This window comes from Lissotriton helveticus, chromosome 3_1 (genome assembly GCF_964261635.1).
Source record: "Lissotriton helveticus chromosome 3_1, aLisHel1.1, whole genome shotgun sequence".
NCBI classification, from domain to species: domain Eukaryota; kingdom Metazoa; phylum Chordata; class Amphibia; order Caudata; family Salamandridae; genus Lissotriton; species Lissotriton helveticus.
In genome coordinates this window covers 1022691670-1022708996 of record NC_136061.1, presented here as the reverse complement: position 1 = coordinate 1022708996, position 17327 = coordinate 1022691670, and the positions used below count along the sequence as shown (strand labels likewise).

Genomic DNA, 17327 nt, shown 5'->3' with positions numbered 1-17327 from the left:
AATTTTCGTTTGTATTTATCCATATTTTTTTTGGGCCATCAAATTGGTATTTATCCATATTTACTTTGTTGTTCGAGAATAAATAGAGTCGCAAAATGGTATATTTCCACATTTATTTAACTCTTACACAAGCACTTATATGTGGATGCCTGCTCAGCTTTTGCTTGGAGCTCATGAAAGACAGCATGGATAGTCTCTCACAAGAAGCACAATATTCCGTATTTTTAAGCTTTAACCCTTTCGTTGGGCCCGTCGGCCAACAGCCGTCGCAAGCACTACCTCCGTAGTGCTGCACACATCCGTTGGCCGCCGCGACCCCCAATCAATCAAACTGCTGCACAGCGGCGGAATTGCCGCCGTGGTTAAGCGGTTAAAAATAAATACAGACAGGAAACACTTTTTTTTCAGTCTGTAATTCTCAGCAAAAATCAGTAAAAATTGAAAACTGGGAGCCTAAGTTACATAGTACAGTTCTAAATTAGAGATGTCAAGAATATGGAAAATTAGTAATCTCTTAAGGGACTCTAGCACTTTAATATCTTTACTTAAATAATGTGGTAGGATGCTTGCTTGTTTCCTGAACTCTTTATCTTCGATGTGCTGTTTTGATTGTCTTTTCCATTCCCAATGCCCACCACAGTTTCTGAAGCTACATGTATCCTGTGGGGGATATTGTGGAGGCTCAGTGAGAAAGAGTGGATTGTTTAGCCACAAACAGCATGTGAGAAATGATTTTCCATCTAGAGGAATTTTTACTATGTGCTAGGAATCAGACACAGTCTTAAAAATACACAATAAATATCTACACGAAAAGTACAAAATAGTATATGCAAATGATGAACAATATTTCTCAAAGTTGTCCAAAAAGGAAAGAAGTGGTAAAAGAAACACAACCGAAATGTAACTAGGGTCATCAGGGATCGAATAGAAGGAAGATCAGAGAGTGCCAGGCCATGCATACTACAATTACATCCGTGTTCCAAACAGTCCAGAATTCCCAGTTAAATCGTGGGGGAAATGCAACTCTACAGTTTAGCAGAGGTCTCATAAGGCATATGAATCTGAAGACCCATCAGCAACAAGTAGAGTGAAAAACTAGTTTAACAATTTATCAGGTGAAATTAACAGATTTAGCGCATGCTCTTAGTCACACAGCAAAGTCTACCTCCACCACACCAAAAGACAACATTGCTAGACAAGTCCCATAGGTAAAGCAAGTTAGATGGAAACAAAAGTGAACAATGAAGGAAGTGCCCTTCAGGATTAAGCCACCTGCTTAATTTTAGAGCATATGCACCCATCGGCATCGACTTTAAAGTCAAACCTTCTCAATCACTTAGGAGAGATGCTGTGTAAGCAATAAATATCATTAACATAAAGTTCAAGCCTAAACCTCACACTACTGAAAACAATTACTTCACCACCAAACAGCAGCACGGAGGCACCTAAAAGCTAGAGACCTGTAATGAATAAGGAGTGTAGGCACGGTGGAAATATTCATTTCAGAGATTCCATGAATTGCCTGATATCAGATCATGAGTTAAAATTGAAAAAAAATCTAAAATACTCCAAGAACAAAGTTAATCAACAAACTCAGTGAACCAGACTTACATAACAATCTAAGTTCAGGAAAAGTTGAAAACAGAATTCCTTCTCTCCTCGCCAGAAAAAAAAAATGTATCTCTTCTGAGACTTCTAAACCTAAATGGGTTCACTGCACTACCTGCAAAATTAGTCAAATCACTGGAATTCTCCATAGAATCTGCTCTCACATTTATTTCCACACATCAATAAAAGAACTAAAGCTGCGAATTTCAATCTACACATTTTGAGAAAAAAAACGCACCTAATTACTCTTGAATTACTCAAATTGAGGTGCAGGTGCTTTTAATCTCTAGATTAGAAATGCCATACTCGCAGCAGTTTCAGTCAGACTTCCTCTCAATCAAAGCTCTTTTACTGAGCAGGCAGATAGGTACAGAAAACAAACAAAAAATGAATAAATCCCTTCTATTCTGTATGACCTTCTCTGGCTCCCCTCTACAAGAACGTTTATGCTTCAAGCTACATATTCTTACTTATAAGGCCATACAGGATAACACTCATCATCTACTTAGGTGAACCTTTAATCATCACATTAGGATCCAGAGACATGAGGAGCATGAATTCTCTCAGAAAGAGCTCACTTCTTGCTTTTAGAAGACAACTCAAACCCCGTCTGTTTAAATAAATCCCGGTCCAATGCTAAACCTTGCCCAAATAATTTCCTTGTAACAATTCAAACTGACTGACTAGTCTACCTACCTACCACATACATACTTTATGTACATGGAAATGTTACCACAACCAACAGATTATTAAAAGTTAACTATCTTTCTTCCCTTTCCCTATCTCGGTGCATTCTTTGCTCTTAGATAAGTGTTATTTGAAAAGGCTGCACACCTCTCTTTTGGGCATGGTTGCACTATATAAATACTTAATATCATTAATTATAATTACTCAGAGTAAACTTTCTATTTAAGAATGACCATCAGCTATCCAAAGGTACTCGCAGTTCAAGTGAGCTAATGCTATAGATTTCGCCCCAAGCAAAAAAAGCCATGAAAATGGAGCCTTAGAAAACAAGCAGTGGCATAGCCAATAGGTATCGCCTTTTGGAACTTGTAAGTGTTTAGCCACATATATTGACTTTACCTATGTCTTTAAGCTGTGCTGTACAGAAGTTTGCAGCATGCTGAAAAGTTATAATAAAGAAGTGTCAGAAGCATTTTTGTTACCTTAGATATGACCAAAAAAGCATTATGTACAACTAAACGACCATATTAAAAAAGTATTAAAAATAATGTCTTGAGTTTTTTTTGTCCTTTCAAAGTTGGCAACTTATATCTGCCTGTCCCAATGGTTGCTTGTTGTGGTTTTTTGGGTTATGGGGGGCATAAATAACAGAAGGGTGAAAGGCAGTCAGTCAGTGAGACTGAGTGAGACAGTCAGTCAGTGAGAGAGTTAGTCGGTGAGAGTGAGAGTGGAAGAGTTAGTCAGTGAGTGAGAGAGTTAGTCAGTCAGTGAGAGAGAGTGAGAGCCAGTGAGAGTGAGTCAGTCTTTAAGCGAGTCTTTTAGCGAGAGTCAGTCTTTTAGCGAGAGTCAGTCTTTTAGCGAGAGTCAGTCTTTTAGCGAGAGTCAGTCTTTTAGCGAGAGTCAGTCTTTTAGCGAGAGTCAGTCAGTGAGCGAGAGTCAGTCAGTGAGCGCGAGTGTCAGTGAGAGTCAGTGAGCGCGAGTGTCAGTGAGAGTCAGTGAGCGCGAGTGTCAGTGAGAGTCAGTGAGAGAGAGTCAGTCAGTGAGAGAGTGAGAGAAGAGTCAGTCAGTGAGAGAAGAGTCAGTCAGTGAGAGAGTCAGTCAGTGAGAGAGTCAGTCAGTGAGAGAGTCAGTCAGTGAGAGAGTCAGTCAGTGAGAGAGTCAGTCAGTGAGAGAGTCAGTCAGTGAGAGAGTCAGTCAGTGAGAGAGTCAGTCAGTGAGAGAGTCAGTCAGTGAGAGAGTCAGTCAGTGAGAGAGTCAGTCAGTGAGAGAGTCAGTCAGTGAGAGAGTCAGTCAGTGAGAGAGTCAGTCAGTGAGAGAGTCAGTCAGTGAGAGAGTCAGTCAGTGAGAGAGTCAGTCAGTGAGAGAGTCACTCAGTGAGAGAGTCACTCAGTGAGAGAGTCACTCAGTGAGAGAGTGGGAGAGTGAGTCTGGGAGAGTGAGTCTGTGAGAGAGTGTGTGAGCGTCTGTGAGAGTGTCTGTGAGAGAGTGTGTAAGTGTGTGAGTGTGTGAGAGTGTGTGAGAGTGTGTGAGAGTGTGTGAGAGTGTGTGAGAGTGTGTGAGAGTGTGTGAGAGAGTGTGAGAGAGTGTGAGAGAGTGTCTGTGAGAGAGTGTCTGTGAGAGAGTCAGTCAGTGAGAGAGTGTCTGTGAGAGAGTCAGTCAGTGAGAGAGTGTCTGTGAGAGAGTGTCTGTGAGAGAGTGTCTGTGAGAGAGTGTCTGTGAGAGAGTGTCTGTGAGAGAGTCACTCAGTGAGAGAGTCACTCAGTGAGAGAGTGGGAGAGTGAGTCTGGGAGAGTGAGTCTGTGAGAGAGTGTGTGAGCGTCTGTGAGAGTGTCTGTGAGAGAGTGTGTGAGAGTGTGTGAGAGTGTGTGTGAGTGTGTGAGAGTGTGTGAGAGTGTGTGAGAGTGTGTGAGAGTGTGTGAGAGTGTGTGAGAGTGTGTGAGAGTGTGTGAGAGTGTGTGAGAGTGTGTGAGAGTGTGTGAGAGAGTGTGAGAGAGTGTGAGAGAGTGTGAGAGAGTGTCTGTGAGAGAGTGTCTGTGAGAGAGTGTCTGTGAGAGAGTGTCTGTGAGAGAGTGTCTGTGAGAGAGTGTCTGTGAGAGAGTGTCTGTGAGAGAGTGTCTGTGAGAGAGTGTCTGTGAGAGAGTGTCTGTGAGAGAGTGTCTGTGAGAGAGTGTCTGTGAGAGAGTGTCTGTGAGAGAGTGTCTGTGAGAGAGTGTCTGTGAGAGAGTGTCTGTGAGAGAGTGTCTGTGAGAGAGTGTCTGTGAGAGAGTGTCTGTGAGAGAGTGTCTGTGAGAGAGTGTCTGTGAGAGAGAGTCCGTGAGAGAGAGAGTCCGTGAGAGAGAGAGTCCGTGAGAGAGAGAGTCCGTGAGAGAGAGAGAGAGAGTCCGTGAGAGAGAGAGAGAGTCCGTGAGAGAGAGAGAGAGAGTCCGTGAGAGAGAGAGAGAGAGAGAGAGTCCGTGAGAGAGAGAGAGAGAGAGAGAGTCCGTGAGAGAGAGAGAGAGAGAGAGAGTCCGTGAGAGAGAGAGAGAGAGAGAGAGTCCGTGAGAGAGAGAGAGAGAGAGTCCGTGAGAGAGAGAGAGAGAGTCCGTGAGAGAGAGAGAGAGAGTCCGTGAGAGAGAGAGTCCGTGAGAGAGAGAGTCCGTGAGAGAGAGAGTCCGTGAGAGAGAGAGTCCGTGAGAGAGAGATCTGAGAGAGAGAGAGTCCGTGAGAGAGAGATCTGAGAGAGAGAGATCTGAGAGAGAGAGATCTGAGAGAGAGAGATCTGAGAGAGAGAGATCTGAGAGAGAGAGATCTGAGAGAGAGAGATCTGAGAGAGAGAGATCTGAGAGAGAGAGATCTGAGAGAGAGAGATCTGAGAGAGAGAGATCTGAGAGAGAGAGATCTGAGAGAGAGAGATCTGAGAGAGAGAGATCTGAGAGAGAGAGATCTGAGAGAGAGAGATCTGAGAGAGAGAGATCTGAGAGAGAGAGATCTGAGAGAGAGAGATCTGAGAGAGAGAGATCTGAGAGAGAGAGATCTGAGAGAGAGAGAGTCTGAGAGAGAGAGAGTCTGAGAGAGAGAGTCTGAGAGAGAGAGTCTGAGAGAGAGAGTCTGAGAGAGAGAGTCTGAGAGAGAGAGTCTGAGAGAGAGAGTCTGAGAGAGAGAGTCTGAGAGAGAGAGTCTGAGAGAGAGAGTCTGAGAGAGAGTCTGAGAGAGAGAGTCTGAGAGAGAGAGTCTGAGAGAGAGAGTCTGAGAGAGAGAGTCTGAGAGAGAGAGTCTGAGAGAGAGAGTCTGAGAGAGAGAGTCTGAGAGAGAGAGTCTGAGAGAGAGAGTCTGAGAGAGAGAGTCTGAGAGCGAGAGTCTGAGTGCGAGTGCCTGTGTGCGAGTGCCTGTGTGCGAGTGCCTGTGTGCGAGTGCCTGTGTGCGAGTGCCTGTGTGCGAGTGCCTGTGTGCGAGTGCCTGTGTGCGAGTGCCTGTAGGCGAGTGCCTGTGTGCGAGTGCCTGTAGGCGAGTGCCTGTGTGCGAGTGCCTGTAGGCGAGTGCCTGTGAGCGAGTGCCTGTGCGCGAGTGCCTGTGCGCGAGTGCCTGTGCGCGAGTGCCTGTGCGCGAGTGCCTGTGCGCGAGTGCCTGTGCGCGAGTGCCTGTAGGCGAGTGCCTGTGCGCGAGTGCCTGTGCGCGAGTGCCTGTGCGCGAGTGCCTGTGCGCGAGTGCCTGTGCGCGAGTGCCTGTGCGCGAGTGCCTGTGCGCGAGTGCCTGTGCGCGAGTGCCTGTGCGCGAGTGCCTGTGCGCGAGTGTCTGTGCGCGAGTGTCTGTGCGCGAGTGTCTGTGCGCGAGTGTCTGTGCGCGAGTGTCTGTGCGCGAGTGTCTGTGCGCGAGTGTCTGAGCGCGAGTGTCTGAGCGCGAGTGTCTGAGCGCGAGTGTCTGAGCGCGAGTGTCTGAGCGCGAGTGTCTGAGCGCGAGTGTCTGAGCGCGAGTGTCTGAGCGCGAGTGTCTGAGCGCGAGTGTCTGAGCGCGAGTGTCTGAGCGCGAGTGTCTGAGCGCGAGTGTCTGAGCGCGAGTGTCTGAGCGCGAGTGTCTGAGTGCGAGTGTCTGAGTGAGTGTCTGAGTGAGTGTCTGAGAGAGTGTCTGAGAGAGTGTCTGAGAGAGTGTCTGAGAGAGTGTCTGAGAGAGTGTCTGAGTGAGTGTCTGAGTGAGTGTCTGAGAGAGAGTCTGAGAGAGAGTCTGAGAGAGAGTCTGTGAGAGTCTGTGAGAGAGTCTGTGAGAGAGACTGAGTGTCTGAGAGAGTTTGTGGGAGTCTGTGTGAGGGTGTCTGTGTGAGAGAGTGTCTGTGTGAGAGAGTGTCTGTGTGAGAGACAGAGTGTGTGAGAGAGAGAGGCTCTTTAGTGGTGAGTAGGGTCAGAATTTAATTAACAGTATTAGATGGAAATCCTAAGTGCAATACGACAATGCCCAAAAGCAGGTAGCACTTAAGATTGCTATTGAGAATTCAATTAGCAAAAACCACCAAATAATCACTCAAAAACAATCACTGAAGTTGCATAAATAATTAATGATTGTATGTCTTTTGGTAATACGTGCTAAGTGACATCATAAACCATGAAAGACCCATCAATTCATGACATCACAACAGAAAAACGTATATTATAATTGAGGAGATGTGCACCTGCGGGAGCTTCATTGGGAATCAAACATGGCTAAGCTCGGTCAGCCGGGAAGCGCTGGAAGGGAGGCAGATGGCGGCTGCGCGCGTGCACGCAAGCGCTAGGATACCAAAAGCCTGCTGTGGCAGCACTGAGAAAATCCCGATACAAAATGTCTCGGAGCAGCGCATGAGCTGGCTCAGCAAGACCTAAAAAGTGCTGACACTCAGTACCGGCTCATTTAAAACATTGCCAGTGACTACAATGAATTCAAGCAGTCCACAATTTGCTTTTGCTTTGAGTTTCTCATACACACACATAAATGCATTTTTTTGCACCCAAGTGTCACATAGGTGCACAGAAATGTGTGTGGATAGGGCCCAATGTGGCAGCACTAAAGCAAAAAGTGAAGATGGTGAGCTAAGTAGGAAATATGCAGGGCCTGCCATTCCATAAGCAGCTTAATGTGTGGCAATAGCGACACAACCACAGTAACACAAAAGGGCAAAATGGACATGGTGAGGGTCGGAAAGTCAAATTTCTATTTCGCCTAAAGCACTCACAATCCTCAGATTGTTCACGTAGATGTTTTAAAATCCCAGTTTATAGCAGCCGAGTAACAACTATTTAAAAGCAATTATGGTCTCTCAAGACCCACTGCCGGATGTTCGCATGTAGTACAGACAGCATCAAGTGCGGGCTTGTGGAAGAACAGAGCACTGACTTCAAATAAATGATGCTCGGCAAGTTGTCCTGGAACATTAGAATGTAGAGCGAATCCAAAAAACTCAACACTGCTTCCAACATATCGTTAAACATATGAGTAACCATTGTCCACAGGACATTTTCAGAAATACCAAGTCAAAAGGCAATAAACCATGATCATGTCACTGTGCAGATAGTTTAACATCATCTATTTAGGAGGGTTAACGTCTATTCATCTGTAAAAATAAAATCCAGACTTTCTTTTGGATCTCAGTGGGAAGCATCTTAATCTACCAGCCGCCCACACATTAGTCCCTGGAAAATCATGTAAACTGTGCTGCCTCTCTGCTCGGGAGCCAATACATAAACTGCAGCTGTGCACGTGCAATCAATCCCTAATATTGGGCTAAAAAGAGACTAGGAACTTCAAAGTTATCAGGCCTGGCCCCTTACAGCAGGTCCGCACGTTCCTCTTCTGTCAACTTGATGAGCTGCCAAATTCCTGCCCTCAAATTTTCATTCTCGCAGCATGTGCACGGGACGTTGTGCTTAGCGTAACGGCCGCGTCAGTGGCAACGGAAATACATATCTAAGCACCGGGTCCCCAGGGGCATGTTGTACTTCCCCCGACTGCTTGGAAATCTTCTGAAAGCTGAAAGCCTCCATGTAGACGGCCAGCCAGCAGCTTTCACTCACTCCGACTCCATGGAGATGAGAGCAACGCTAAATATCCCGGGAGCTCTCTGCAAAGGAAAGACCAGGGGCAGCAAGAGGGGTTCCCCCTGAAAATCTGGGGGCAAGGTTTGAGGATAGGAACCATCCATTGAGCAAACTTGCGAGTCTACAGAGGAAAGGGAATCAATTAATTTCACGAACCCACAATCTAAATCTGATGATCACTCATTCACCCTCTCTCTGCACCACATGCTGTCCCATTTCAATGACCGCATCTTAGAGCCACCTTTGCCGGAGTAGGGTGATGTCACGGAGGGGGGCGCTGAAGGAGGGTGGCCGGGGCTGTGTGCAGGTTGGGAAGCAGGCAGGCAGAAACACTCGCCGCGAGCCAGTGGGAGCTGCTCAGTAAATGACTGCTGCATCTACAGGATGCCCACATGCCTTCTGTCAGCACCAACAGCAACCCTTGAGGCCTCGAGAACTATGCTGTCACCCTCTCCAGCATAGCACCCCTTCCAAATGTAGTCTCTCCCTCTGGTTCCCCCGTCGTTGAGTGGGATGATAGCCAGCCACACGTCTTCTTCTGATCTTGGGAGGAGTGTGAGCAGAGCAGATGAGATATAGAAAGAGTGTTTGTACATCGAGTCCAATGAGCGAGAAGAACGGACAATATTAAACGCAATCTTAAACTAGATAGCCGCTGGAACCCGGTTCATTTCACTGCACCTTAAAAAAACAAGCGCCATGGCTTAGACTTTTCTTTTTCTGCCGTCCCACTTGGACGGCCTGGCCTGCTTTCCTTCTTAAGTAAAAGGTTTGTTATCTTTATAGTGCCATGTGTTTCGCCCCATAAAGATAAGAAACCTTTTGCAGCAGAAGGAAGTCAACGAGCCATTCAAGTGGGCCGTCTGACAAAGGGAAAAGTATACATCATCAAAACCTCTTTCCCAATGGCTGGCCACCGTTTAGCATAAACGGTGACGCCGGCCAATGGGAAAGAGGGGCAGGGCTTAAAGCCCAAAACTCAAAGCCCCTCTAAATCATAAAACCTCGCCAGCAAGACTGCGCATGCGCAGCCTACGCAGGCGAGACCTAAAAAAATATATGAATTATATCCAGTGAAGACCAATGCCAGTCATTGTGTCAATGATCAAAATCATTCTTCCACTAAAGTGCTCTGTGATTACATTATCGCCAAATGAAAACCTGATTTGCGGATGCTTAGTCACTATTTTGAATACGTAGGTATTCGCACAAGGCAGTCCTGATCTTGATTTCAAATTGTTTATAATTTTATAAATGTTTTCAGACTTGTGGTTTGACAAGTGATGATTCATATTATGTCTTACTAAATGTTCTTGTCTTATTCTCGTACAGCGCTACCAATACTCTAGTTAGTTGCCCTCTTACAGCCCTTCCCATGTGGACTGAAGCCCCCTTCTTCTCTTTTATGTCTTCAGGCGTGAACATGTGGTTTTGGGCTCTGGTTCTCTTATTAAGCCAGCCAAGAAGGTTGTTATTTTGATTATACCTCGCTCTCATGTCTGCTTGGGTGTAAACATACGTAGAACTGGAATACTGGCACTCCCCTTGGTACATATCACTCATTTCTAAGTGATAATCATGTGAACAGGAGTGCATATCAGACTCTCAGTTGAGGTTTTTTGTTCTCCTTCTTTCCCTCACGTATCGATTCTGATTATGTACTGTCTTTATTTGGACTTTATATATAGGGCATTGTCATGCCTTGGCAATACCCTAACATTAACTGTTTTATTATGTATCGTTATTGATATTTTGGATAGTAATTGTATTTTAATGTATCTCTTTTGTTTCCTTTTTTATTGAACTTTTATGGTCTATTTATTTAGATCAAATAAAGTTTATTCTGATACTAAATGAGTAGTTAATACACAGGGTTGGATGTCATCCACAAAAACCGAAACAACCCAGAGAAAAGGAAAGAGGGGCAGAAAAGGTGCCATACAAAAAGACATAACATACAAATAAATTGAGCTCATGGTCTTCAATGCAAACTTTAGCCAAACATGTCTACTGTTGCACTGCTTGTATTTTTATTACCTCTTGAACAAAGTCTTTGAATTGTGATAAACCTAATAAACTATGGGTTACAGCATCATTTTAGAATATTAGTCAACACCAAAGTCACACTAACAGACTAGCACAGATTGCGGAAGTCTTGTACTCAACAATTAGTGGAAGCTATATCTCTCTCTCTCTCTCTCTCTCTCTCTCTCTCTCTCTCTCTCTCTCTCTCTCTCTCTCTCTCTCTCTCTCTCTCTCTCTCTCTCTCTCTCTCTCTCTCTCTCTCTCTCTCTCTCTATCACACACACACACACAGAGAGAAACTAGTGCTGATACACAATAAGTAGCAACACAAATTCAGATGAGGTCTGGGCATTTATTGATCACGCATTGTCAAACTATCATAACACACAGCTCTTCTCTAAAGAATAAGGCAAAGTATGATTTAAGTTAGGTCTGACAGTTTACCAAAGTGAATGTGATATTGTTCATTACACCTACATATCTATACAAAGAAAACCAACAGAAACGAAAAATTATGAAAACTTCCACCGCGTCATAACGAGGCATTCGAAGTAGATACAGAAAATTGTAAAGGTTAAAACAGAAAACAAATTGTCAGTTGTGTGTACAGAGCAGGAGCAATAAACCAATCACATTAATGAAACAACCAACCAATCAAGAGTAAGGAGTAATAGTCAATGTGTTTGGCAGAGTGAACCAAAAATCCTGAAAAGAAATGTGTGCACAACCCAAAAAGACTGCAAGGACCTACTAGTATCCTTCAAATCTAACAGGGCAAATATCCTTAGCAGATATAGCATGTACTCCTTTCCTACTGAACTCACCTCTAAAAAGTCAAATTATGTACTAAATCGTCTCCTCTCATCTTATAGAATGTAGAAATTAACAGGATTAGGAAGACGGCGAACTAGATCAGAGTACCCTCTTTACAAAGCCTTGCACAGCATCATGCAAATAATTTCTCCCAGGTCTTTAACCCACAACTACAAAACACATTAATATATACCTTCTCAAAATAGAATGTCAAAGTTTTGGAAGAAATCAATTTCCTTTCAGCTTCCGCAAAAAGCCTGACTAGAAACCTATAGAATTTTATAAAAACTCTCACATCCAAGCAAAACCCAAGAGAAGGAAATATCAAACAACTGAGCATACTATTAGGCTCTAACCAGGCTCTAGACTCAAGAGAAGGACTGAAAATACAAAAGCAAACAGAAAAACTATGTAATCTGAATGGAGGTCACCAGGCTACTTCAGAATTTCCTCACCTCCCTGAAGTCTATTAAATGGCAGATATCAACATTTTACATATATCAAAGTGGATGAAACTCCCGTGTAGCACCTTAATCAATCAATTAATCGGGCTCAGAAATGTCCATTCAACAAAAAACTAAGCAACGGTACATCACATGAAATGATGACATTTTTTTCTTCAGAGAGTTTATAGCACAGTACATCTGAAGATTGGAAGCCACTTCATTCATAGTGTTACACGCAGCATCATTCTGGGATTTTTCAGGTTTAAGGTACACTCATGCTAGAAGGAAACACTGGAGGCTGGAATAAACTACACATGGAGTTAAACATGTGGCACAACATTCTCCACAGCAAACACAAGGATATGATGGACGGAGCGCTGAAACCTCTCAGACACTCACCCCCAGTCACAGATCTGGGTTGAATCCATCATGGTTCTTTAGCTCACTTTGCCACCCCAGTTCAGACACAGCTATATGCAAATCAGTCTTGACCCTGTGCCTCATGGGAACAGTCCAGCCCGAACTACCAAGCCCACTCCACACCCACTGCAAAGCAACTAAATGTTAGGTTTCTAGACCTTCCTGTTTCAGAAACAGTTACCCTGTGCCTCATGGGAACAGTCCAGCCTGAACTGCCAAGCCACGTTTCCCTTGGACCGGAAAAGAAGCATCCTGGGACCGGTTTCCGGCTAACAGCCCTCATCAGCCAGGCTAGCTTGATTACAGTGGCAAAGTGAGCAAGGGACCCACGTCTGGGCATACCCTGCCAACTTAGGGCGAACAAAGCAAACACAAGGAGATGATGGGCGGAGCGCTGAAACTTTTCAGACACTCACCCAGTCATGGATCTGGGTTTATCCATCCTCGTTCTTTAGCTCACTTTGCCACCCCAGTTAAGACACGGCTATATGCAAATCAGACTTGACCCTGTGCCTAATGGGAACAGTCTAGGGCGAAATGCCAAGCCATGTCATCCCTGGACCGGAAACAAGCATCCTGGGGCCGGTTTCGAGCTAACAGCCCTCATCAGCCAGGCTAGCTTGATTCCAGTCGCAAAGTGAGCAAGGGACCCACAACTGGGCATACCCTGCCAACTTAGGGCGAACAAAGCATACACAAGGAGATAATGGACGGAGCGCTGAAACTTTTCAGACACTCACCCCCAGTCACAGATCTGGGGTGAATCCATCATCATTCTTTAGCTCACTTCGCCACCCCAGTTCAGACACAGCTATATGCAAATCAGCCTTGACCCTGTGCCTCATGGGAACAGTCCAGCCCGAACTACCAAGCCCACTCCACACCCACTGCAAAGCAACTAAATGTTAGGTTTCTAGACCTTCCTGTTTCAGAAACAGTTACTTTAGAAAAAATAATCCAGAAATGATTAATGTTGACAACTAGCTTTATTATTTGTACAAAGTATATGTGCCAGAAGCCAATATATCTATCACACAAATAAATCGGTGAGATTTGCTGAATCATTTTGGATACTCCTGGTGGTTTAAAGTAACTTCAAATTTCTGGTAGAATGGGACCTAACAAACAAAGTTTGAACTTCACTAATTTGGAAACGTTGATGGAGAACGAATTTCACTACCTGCTACTGTATTTAATGGCATCAAAATACTTATTAAAGAGGAGTGGGATCTCATGAACTGGAGAGATCCCTTTTTGAAAAATCTGCGGGACCCTCAAGAGGTATTTTTGATCAGTGGAATATTCGATGCCACTGACGTACTAGTAGCTGCATCATCAGGTCTTTTCCTACACCAGGAGCTAATCTCTGAACGAAGAGATTGTTTGGGATCCGCATTCAAACAGACGTGCTGCACCACAAGAGTACAGCTCCTCTGCCTTACCCCCAAGTATCTATGGGCCCACACGATCAAGATAAGAGAGAACAGTGTATTCTCCTTAACCCGACAAAAAAAAAAGGGATCCGGACTACAACAAAGCCAGGGGATATTGTTCCGAATGGTTTGGAAACAAGGGGACCCAATTATCCTTACTGGTCCTGAAGAAAGTCACTGACCTGTTTGGGGAGTAAGTAGGCTGAAACATGTAGACCTGTTTTTATGGCGTGATGCGAGGGGCACATTACACATCCCTACAGACATCCACCTTCGTTTTTTATCTTACACTTATCCAGGCTCCTAATAAATGAACTATTCCTAAATAAGAGGTAATTTTAGATGTTTATTCTGATGTGGATTCCAAACTATCTCTTTGTTCTCCTGGTGGAGAAGAGGAGACGCAATTATGAAGCTATCACTAGTACGTCAGTGGCACCGAATAAACCACAGACCTAAAATAGCTGTTGAGGATCCCACAGATTTTTCCAAAAGGGATTCCCCCAATAACATATCATCCCGCTCCACTTAGGTTTGTTTGGTATATACGTTTGGAAGCTGAGTGGGGTTCTTATACCTCTTGCTTCTATTTCCCCACTTGTGATATTTACAGCTAAATACTTATGGCAGACGTTAAAGCATCAGTGTGTATTTTTACCTTAGCTAGGAAATGCAAAGAAGACATTTTGCAATGCAGTGGAATACTCTGCTCTCTCTCAAGATTGCATGGAGATTCTGCTCCACCAATTTATAACAATATAAAAAGTCCTACAAATACGTGTGCCTAAATCACATACGAGAAGTCCCAAAGGTAGGAACATAAACACAACCAAACTCCAGGGGTACGGGCAACCCAGGCACCACTAACAGAATGCTTTCGCTTTAAGTAAATCACACCGTGCACCAAAGCTTTATTTTTTGCATGCATTTCGGAGATACGTTTCATTCAATTTGTAAAACTAAAACAGAACTGTAGATAGCCATGCATATTAGTGATTAAGAAAGTGTGTAGCAAAGTTAAGCTGGACGAAATGCATAATCAAAAACTTGGAAGTCCACAATCACTGGATCTGCACGAAAAACAATTGGTATTTAATATCAGAATATTCTGCAGCCACTTACCCAACATTTGGCAATCCGACAATACCAATCTTCAACGAGGTCCCAAATCTCCCAATGATTGGATGTTGTTTAGGTACGTCGGCTCCTTTTTTGGGCGGCATCTGAAAGTGGGAAGCAAATCTTTACCTACTCAGCATTTCAGTTTCAGCCCCTGTTGCACAAATGACAACACCAGAGTCACCTCAGCACTGCCAGTTCTTTTTCGCACAGTACCTTTTTAGGAGCCATCGGAACATTTTCAAATAAACAGTGCAACTTCAAAATAGAATCATTTCTTACACAAACATTAGAGTCTACCAATTTACAACGGAAATGACACTTGAGCACAACGACTGACTGTCGACTGCATGAAAATGCAAGCTCTCTGAAGGCTGTTGCTAAAAATAAGTGGACAACCAGAGATGGGATGAAATGCTACCGGTTGCTGGCTGCTATTTTTTCTGCATGTGACGCATGGCACGCCGTTCATCTAACTGCCTTGGAACTCTTCTCATGCGGAAACCAGCCATAGCAAATAGTTAAAATGAAAACATATGCAGGCAATGGATTTAAGGGCCATTGCCATATTTGTCAACAAGACTAACTACAGTCGTATTTCACACGCCGGCTGCCTTTACGTACATCTGAGATGTATCAACAAAAGGAGTGCATGCGTTTTGTTTTTTGCAGTTTTATAGAGCGCGAACTCGACCCGAAGGTATTGGAGCGCTTTACATGACCACCAGTTACGTTGCCTAAGGACACATTCATTTTTGATAGGCACAGGGAGATTAATTGATTTGCCCAAAATCACAGGATGCTGAGCCGACGCTCGGACCTGGGTCCCCAACTGCCAGTTCCAAGGTTGGCAGCTCTCGCCTTTAGGGCACATCCTCTCCTAACTCTTGAGTTAACACTAACAGCCATGATACAGAAAAATGGGTGTGCCTTAATGTAGAGTTCAGTGTACATGTCAGTACTGTTATGCTGGTCAAGGAGGACCTGTGTGTGTGTTGACGGGCAGGATAATCAGAGAAGGGTATAACAGTTGGCAGGCATTTGTCTGTGACGCCAGGAAAGTCGAAATTGCTCGTGTCCATGGTCAAACTATAAACTGTGAGTACTAGTGAACATGACATTACTACCTACGCTGTCAGATGGGATAGGGAGATTTGAAGACTTAATTGGGGGATGGTTGCAATTATGTATCTGCTAAAAACGCTGATATTCTGAACTGCGTTTCAGCTGAAGGACAGAAATGACAGAGCAGCATGTGTGCAGGAGGGAGCATGGCCATTGGTATACTAAATACTAGAGCCAACATATGAGTCGACGCTGCGAGAGGGGCGCTCTTCACCTTGTATTATACTGGGCGCTTCTGTCGTTGGTTGTAGCGTACGAGTGGTTATTGAACAGGCGCTGCCCGAGCTGCTTTTCTCTGGATCACACTGGCACACGCTGCCAGTGCCGGTGCACAGAGGGAAGGAAAGAACAGGCATCGCGCATGCGCACAGCGCCCAACTACATTGGATGAAGACAACCAGGAGGTGAAAGGTCAGAGAACGTTACGCTGCGTGCTGACGCTCTGTTTAACACCGAGAGCCGCCCCGTGTTTGGTTTGTAAGCAGCTGCAAACATAGAAAGAGGGCATATTGAGGGGATTGCGAGGAGTGGTTACGCGGCGTCTGTGTGCATTCATATGAGTTTGAAATTTGGGGGACCCTGTAAAAGCCTGTAGATGCATTTTGTTTGTTAGATGCATTTTGTTTGTTAGGTTTTCGAAAAGAAGTAAAAGGACGTTCGGTAACCCCCAAATGCTAGTGAATGGAAAGGTAAGCATGGCATCAGGATACTTATGGAACGTATCCCCACCACAAGCATTCCTATCTGGCGTTGGTGATCCCGTGATAAAGTGGGAGGAATGGAGAGAGTATTTTGAAAATTATATTTCGCAATTTGATGATGATGAGTTTTCCCCTAAAAAGAAACTCAAACTTTTGTTGCATTGTTTAGGGGCTGGCGGCATTAAAGTGTACAACAAAATAAACAAAAAGGCCAGGGGAGAAAGCGAGGAAAATGTTTATGCCAATGCAATTGATGACCTTAACACTTACTACAAGCCCACTGTGTGCGTAGGCGTAGACAGATAAAAATTCTTCCACAGGAAGCAGGGCAAGGAAGAGTCTGTCGACGACTATGTGTCCTCACTCAAGGATTTAGCGCTGAACTGTCGTTTTGGCGACCTGCATGATGAATTTATAAGAGATCAGATTGTCATGCAGGGGTCAAATTCGGACATACAGGACAACTTATGGGCTAAGGGAGAGTATCCCCAGCAAAACATTATTGATATTGCCAGAAAAGCTGAATTAACTGGACGCTGTGCCAAAGCAGTCATCTCTGAATCCAAAGAAAATAAGGAAGATGGAACCGTGAGCAGGGTCACACAAGCTAAGCTGAAGCCCAAGTAAAACAAGCATTGCAAATGCAATAGGTCTCGCATTAGAAAAGTTGGAGTTATTGGTCTTGTAAATGACATATTTTATTTATTTGTTGGTTTTTAAAATTGCTAAATTGATGGCTTTGTCATTTACAATGCCAATAGTTATAACTTTCGCGAATGTGACACCTATAGCATTTGGAATGCAACATGTTTTGTATTTACGTGACTTAGATGGCAGCTCTGGTCGTTAGGCCACATCTCTAGAGAGCAGGAGAGTGCAGCAGGGGAGAGAAGCACAGCAATGCAATAG

The 17327-nt window shown here is 44.4% G+C and overlaps 1 protein-coding gene across 1 annotated transcript in view; it reads right to left on the bottom strand.

The window, feature by feature from the left end:
• OLA1 (Obg like ATPase 1) overlaps positions 1-16076 on the bottom strand; it is a 544166-nt gene extending 528090 nt beyond the window's left edge. The window contains exons 1-2 of the mRNA XM_078681546.1: positions 15932-16076; positions 14596-14696 (exon numbers count right to left, since the gene is read on the bottom strand). Coding sequence (XP_078537672.1) covers positions 14596-14696 — 101 coding nt within the window. The 5' untranslated portion in view covers positions 15932-16076. The remainder of the gene's footprint in view (positions 1-14595; positions 14697-15931) is intronic.
• Between the last annotated feature and the right edge of the window lie 1251 nt (positions 16077-17327).